Source organism: Terrapene carolina, unplaced genomic scaffold (assembly GCF_002925995.2).
Source record: "Terrapene carolina triunguis isolate 2854851 unplaced genomic scaffold, T_m_triunguis-2.0 Scaffold88, whole genome shotgun sequence".
In the NCBI taxonomy this organism is placed as follows: Eukaryota; Metazoa; Chordata; order Testudines; family Emydidae; genus Terrapene; species Terrapene triunguis.
The window spans coordinates 44,718,681-44,725,315 of record NW_020664439.1 but is presented as its reverse complement, the minus strand read 5'-3'; the positions used below and the strand labels follow the sequence as shown (position 1 = coordinate 44,725,315).

At 65.1% G+C, this 6,635-nt stretch overlaps 1 protein-coding gene across 1 annotated transcript in view; it reads right to left on the bottom strand.

Annotated features, from left to right (window-relative positions):
• The window catches only part of SLC12A9 (solute carrier family 12 member 9), a 38,997-nt gene extending 32,597 nt beyond the window's left edge, over positions 1-6,400 (bottom strand). The window contains exons 1-4 of the mRNA XM_026649934.2: positions 6,340-6,400; positions 2,824-3,027; positions 1,714-1,851; positions 117-416 (exon numbers count right to left, since the gene is read on the bottom strand). Of these exons, the coding sequence (XP_026505719.1) occupies positions 117-416; positions 1,714-1,851; positions 2,824-3,027; positions 6,340-6,400 (703 nt within the window). The remainder of the gene's footprint in view (positions 1-116; positions 417-1,713; positions 1,852-2,823; positions 3,028-6,339) is intronic.
• Between the last annotated feature and the right edge of the window lie 235 nt (positions 6,401-6,635).

The window sequence follows — 6,635 nt, the reverse complement described above, 5'->3', positions numbered from 1 at the left end:
GCAGGGTCGGGAATGTGGTGGGCAGGCCGGGTGAGGCGTTGCCAGGCGCAGGGTGGTTGGGTCGGGCAGTCCGATGAGGGGTTACCGCGCTGAGGGCAGAGCCAGACGGTGCTCACCTGCCAGGTTGCCCCGCAGGGTGTCAAGCCGGAAGCCGGTGAAGGTGCCATTGACAGCGAGTGAGCCGTTGCCCTCCGGCAGCAGCAGCGGCACCACGGTGGGACCCACGGCAAAGAAGCTGACGAAGACGGTGACCAGCACCAGCATGACGATGAGGAAGATGAGGAAGGTGGCCTTGGCATAGATGGAGGCACCCACCAGGCAGACCAGCAGGCAGACCAGCAGCAGGGCCGTGCCGTACAGCAGTTCGTACCAGTAGCTACGGGGCAGGACCTGGAAGCTGCTGCCCATGGTCTGACCTGTCGGGAGACGGGGCGGGTTAAGGGGCATGGCATGAGGGCAGCTCCCCACACACCCCCTGCCTTGGGACGGAAGCGCAGGCCTGTGCTGGGGCTGCCAGTGGGGGGGCCAATCAGTGCCAGCTTTGTGCTGTGCCCACCTGGGCACCAGACTGAGCCCCCCACATTCCCTACACAGAGCCCCGAGGGCCAGGCCCTGCCATGCTGGGTGGGGTAGGACCATTCCTGGAAAGTGAGGGGCTCTGCCCCAGGATCCGATCACACTCCCCAAGGGTGGTGGCTGCTGGCTTGGGGGCTGCGTGGGTGTCCCTATCCCCCCATGTGCACCCTCTACCCTGGGCATGCCGGGGAGGGGGTCGGGGGAACGCACCCCCCTTCAAGAGGGCCATCACTGCCCGGGCACAGGTAGGTAACCTGGGGTGGGGGGGGGCATTCCTTCCTGGGAGTGGCAGGCTCCTTGGGGCATTAACCTTTCTCCTTCCCCTGCCCCACACCTCTGCGCCAATGGGGCTGATCAGAGAGAGCAGCCGGGGGGCTGGTGCAGCCAGGAGGGGAATTGGCAGGCAGCTGCCAGGGGCCTTCTTGCGCCTCTGTGGGGCATGCAAGGGGCAGCTGGAGTGCAGGGGCCGTGAGGATGGCAGCCATCCACATACAGCACGGCACTGTCGCTGTCAATAGCACCAACAGGTGTCGCTCAGCCCTACGCAGCGTAATCCCTGGGGGTTTGGCAGCCCCACAGCTGCCCTGCCATGCCCGGCTCCCCAGGCTGCTCCCCCCCGTACACCATGCACAGACAGAACCCCACAGGCCCCCAGGGGGAAGGCCGGACAAGCCCTCCATGTAACAGCGGGGGAAACTGAGGCACAGAGCAAGGCGGGGCCTCACCCAAACTCAGGGAGGGAGCCAGTGACAGAGCCGGGCAGGGACACAGGTGTCCAAGGCCCCTGCTCTCACCGTACGGGCAAGGTCCCCTCCCTCCAGGAGCAGGGTGGTTCGCGGGCAGTTTCCTGGGGTAACAGCGGCCCTGCCCCCTCCCTGGCTCGCTCTCTGGCTATGCGGGGAACTGCAGCCCCCATACCAAGGGCTAGGTCTGCAGGCCCATGAACCCCAGGGGATGCCCCTACCTCAGCTCTGGGCAGGGGAGCGCTGCCTCCAGCCCGCCCACCCTGGGCACTGGCACAACCTGCGGGCTGGAGCCAGGGTCAGACGGGCCTGCCCTGGGGAAGGCGGTGGAGGAGGGAGTGACCAGGCAGCCGAGCTGGGCTGTTGGGGGTGAGGGGCGGGGGACCCCACTTACCCAGCGGGACGCCGAAGATGTCAATGATGGCCTCCACCAGCCCCAGGATGTACAGGGCACTGCCACAGACGTTGGCCAAGAAGAACATGATCCCGATGCTGCCCCCGAACTCGGGGCCGAGCGCGCGGCTGATCATGTCTGCGCCGGGGTCAAGGAACACCAAGGGCTCGGGGGGATCCCAGCTTCAGCAGCTCCTGCCCGCCCCCTGGCCTGCGGGAGCCCGGGGAGACACTGGCCGTGCAGGGCCAGGCCCTGGCACCAGCCCATGGCACAGGATGTGTGTGTGTGTGTGTGGGGGGGGTGTTCCTGGGTCCAGCACAGCGGCTGCTCTGGGTGTAGCACATCCCTAGCGACCTGGATCAGCTCCCAGCTGGCTGCGGTGAGCAGGGCGGGAGCCCAAGGTCCTCAGCTTCCCTTTTCTAAGGCACTTCCAGTTAACGCTGGTGAGGATTTCCCCTTCCCCCCCCCAGCGCATGCCAGGGGACCAGCTCTGCCGGGCCGAGCTGCTGCCCCACAGACCCAGACCAAGAGGAACCAGGCCGAATGGGCTGCCGAGAGAACAGGGCCAGCTCTGACTTTTTTGCCGCCCCAAGCAAAAAAAAAAAAAAAAAATCGGGGCGGCCAGAACGGCAAAGCAGGAAAAAAACAACTGCGGGGCAGCCGGAGTGCGGGTGCAGGGGGAAGGGGATGGAGCAGGGGGAGAGAGAGAAGGGGGCGGCCAGGGCTTCAGCGGGGCGCTCGCCACGTGGCCCCTCCCGCCGCAGCGCCTGCCAGGAGGGCTCCACGCCGCTCCGGTCGGCGGGGAGGGAAGGACGCGGGCTGCCCTGCCGGGCTTGCTGCAGACCTGGCACCAGCTGGGGCAGACGGAGCGCGCAGCCCGCTCCTAGCAGGGCGCTCCCCTCCTCCGCGCCGCCGCCCCCTACTGGGCGGCCGGATCGGCGAACCAACCAATCAAAAAAAAAAAAAAAAAAAGCGTCCGTACCGCCCTAGGATTGGACGGAATGCTGCCCCATAGAATCTGCCACCCCAAGCATGCTTGCTCGGCTGGTGCCTGGAGCCGGCCCTGCGAGAGAAGGGCAGCGCCAGGGCTGGGGTGCCAGGGAAGGATACAGTAGGCTCCGCCGGCGTCCAGCGCCCCGTTGGTGGAGATGGCACACACCGACAGCACCGTCATGCCGATGATGACGTAGGCCACCACGAACATGCCCAGCGCCTCATACAAGCCGGCCTGGCCCACCACAAACCCTGCCGGCAGAGGGGGGAAGTAAGGGGAGCGTGGCACGGAGCCCCCGCCTCCTGCCGGCCAACTGCTCCCTGTGGAGCCAGGCCAGCCCTGAGTGACAGGGCCCAGGGTGCCCCCGTCCCCCAGGGCCAGGGTGGGGGACACGGTGCAGGAGCCCTGGGCAGGCCGGAGGAAGGGGTGTCCCCCCACCTCAAGAACCTGCCCCCCTTGGGCCTGCTCCCCCACTGTAGGAACAACCTGCCTGCTAGAGACCAGTGGGGGACTGGGGTGCTGGGAGCCTGAGCGCCCGTCCCCGCTGTGCTGCTCCAGCAGCTACGCTCCAGGGAAAAGAGCAATTATCAGAGCCCACGCGCTGCGGCACAAGGGGCTTAAAGCTAAGCACCGGGGGATTAAAGCAACACTCAGCCCCATGCAGAGGGAGAGCCTTGAGACAGCACGGGGGGGGGGGAACAGCACCCGTGAAGGGCGGGGGGGGGGGGGGCAGGAAACCAGCAAATCACCAGGGCAAGTCCCTGTACATCCACCCCAGCCTGGTGTCCCCAGGGAGGGGGAGAGCCGGAGCCGGAGCAGGGAGGAATCCAGCCTCCAGCCGTTCCTGTGGGGACAATGCCCAGGGCACTCCCTGAGCCCAGCATACCAAGCTGCCCATCGGGGCACTGGCCTGGCCTGGCCTTCCCCTGTCCCCCGGCTTTCTGCTTCAACCATGGCCATTTGGTGGCTGCTAAGTGCCTGGCCCCTAGTGGGTGTGAGGGAGAGGCAGCTTCCATGGGGCTGCTGGGAGGGAGCAGTCACTGCCCCCCCCCCCCCCCCCCCCCCTGCCTTCCGCCCCCCCCCCCCCCCCCCCCCATCCCAGACACAGCTCTTGTAGGTTTCACTTTCCTGCGCTGGGGAAGGACGACACCAGCCCAGCTCCCTGCAGCCCCACGGCTGCTCCTGCTGGTACCAGCTACCTCCGGGCACCGCGGGCAGCCGGCCGGGAGGGAATCGCTGCAGGGAAACAGCCCGCTGCTCCGGTGGAACAGCAAAGTGAGACTCCCCGGACTCGGGTCACTGTCTCCATGGGTCCCATGTGTGGGCAAGAGCCCAGGTTCACAGGACCAGGCACCACGTGCCCCTGGGCTGCATTCGCAGGCAGCGCCAGACGGAGCAAAGGGGGGGAGAGAACCACCGCCATGCGAAGAACCCGGCACACTCAGGTTCGTCCTGGGGGATGCAGGAAGTGGCCCTGTTCCACAGAGAACTGGAATGGGCACAAAGTAGGTGAGTGATGCCATGCCCTCTCCTGCCCGCCCAGCAGCCTGTCAGCTTTAGCTACACACCAATAAGCATAACGAGCAGCAGACAAAGCCCCTGAATGAGAGCGGGCAAACGGGACAGGCACTGGTGACCCACCGGGAGGAGACGGGATGGGCGTCCCCAGCACAAATCCACCCCAGGGGCGGGCCAGAGTGGAGAGACAGCTCTAACTTCCAGGCACCGTGGAATCAGCCTTCGGCTCCCTCCACGCCAGCCCTTTGGCTGCAGCTCCACTGAGCGTGGCTACGGCGCTGGGCCAGGTGAGAGAGAGACGGCAGGTTTAAAATGCCTGCGGCTGCCTGCGCCCAGCCTCTCTTAGTAAATAAGGAAGTGTTATTTTCTCCTCATAACACAAGAGCCAGGGGTCACCCAATGAAATTAATAGGCAGCAGGTTTCAAACAACCAAAAGGAAGAATTTCGTCCAACAACACAGTCAACCTGTGGAACTCACTGCCAGGGGATGCTGTGAAGGGCAAAACTATAGCAGGGTTCAAAAGAGAACTAGCTACGTTCCTGGAGGACAGATCCATCAATGGCTATTAGCCAGGGAGGTAACCCCATGCTCCGGGTGTCCCTAGCCTTTGACTGCTAGAAGCTGGGAGGGGGCGACAGGGGATGGGTCAGTCAATGATCGCCCTGTTCTGTTCATTCCCTCTGAAGCACCTGGCACCAGCCTCTGTCGGAGGACAGGACACAGGGCTAGATGGACCATTGGGCTGACCCAGTGAGGCCGTTCTGATGTTCTACATTTATGTGACTCCCATGCCGGAGGCGTCCCCAAAGGCCGGTGCAGAGGGGCTGGGGGTGGAAATAGACCCGGCAGCACTGACTGTAAACCCCCACTGGAAAGGCTGGGCCTGGGAAGGGCAGTTTGCGGGATCCCGGGAACTCCGCCAAGCGCCCGAGACCCCCGCAGCCTGCGCAGGCCCCAGAGGGAAGGCGTTAGGCAGGGTGAGCCTCTGCTGACAGCCCCGTCCCCACAGCCCAGGGCAACCCAGCCTGCCAAAGGATCCAGGCGAATCACCCCCACCCCCAGGAAAGGGCCCGGAGACTCCAGCCAGGAAGAGAGGCCACGGCCATGCTGGGCACCTGGGCCAAGGAGCGGAAGAGGAGGGGGGTGGGAGAGGGGAGATGGCCTGCCTGGGCCGCGTCATTTCTGCACAGATAGCCAGCAAGAACTCAGAGACATCAGGGAGAGGAGAGACCCATTCAGTCGGGTCTTCTCCATGGGGCCTGGGATAACTCCCTCCCTCCCCCCCACCTCCAAAGCTGGACCAGGATCGCTCCCCCCCCTCCCAAATTGGGCCAAGATCGCTCCCCGCACCCAGGAGGCTCCTCCCAGGAGGAATGCCCCAGTTTCAGATCTGACACCTGGGAGAGGAATGTGAGCTGTGACAGAGGCCTGGCCTAGCAAGGGCGGCCCGGCAATCCACTGGCCTGGTTCTCTGGGCAGGGGCGGGGTGTGTGTGTGTGTAGTTACTGTTTGCACAACACAGGCGGTGAAGTACCACGTCCAGACCACCTGTTGCAATGATCAGTGTGAGAGGGAGAGCATCACTGCCCTCTGCTGGATGGACTCAGAACTGCACACCGGAGTGGCATCCTAGGCCCCGCGCCGCTCCCAGAGACTCTCCCTTTGCTCCAGAGGCAGAGGACAGAGCTTCTGGAGCAGGGGGAGCCGAGTTCTATCCCTGCCACCCCCAGGAAGTCATCAGGGGCCATGGACCGGTTACCAAACAGGCCGAACAAGCCACACTCCAAGACCTGCACCGCCCAGGAGCAGGGCGCCCCTCCCCAAGCATGCTCTGGTATCGTGCTAATTAGACTGTGACCTCCTTGGGGCCGGGGCTTGGCCCTTTAATGGCCCGTAGAGCCCCAGGCACCCCAGCAGCGAGGACTCGGAGGAGACCTCGCAGAGGGATGGCCGGGCGAGTGGGAGGGAGCCGGCTTGGGAAGTGACGGAACGGGGGCGGGGGGGCGCGCCTGGCAGTCAGGACGGGTTTATCCCTCCATGGCCGGGGAGCAGAGCAATCGGCAGCTTAGATCTCCCCTTCTCCCGCGTGCTGCCCTCCCCAACGCCCATTACCGCGGCGTCTGCCGGCTGCCTGGACAGACAGGGAGCGCCGGGGCGGAGGACGTAAGGCCATCTTTACGCTGCGCTTCACGAGAAAGGCTCCCCCAAGCTCTGGAGACGATGGAAGTAAAACCAAAGCCACATCGGGCTCAGGCAGCCGGGCAGACGCAGGGAGCGACCCAGACAGGAAACCCACACGGCCCAAAGGGGAAGCAGCGGGCCATGGCGCCTCACCCCGAAGGCTGCCCCGGCCAGGCTCTGGCACGTACAGAGGAGCTCCACCGCGGCAAAGCCCCATGACGAAGGCG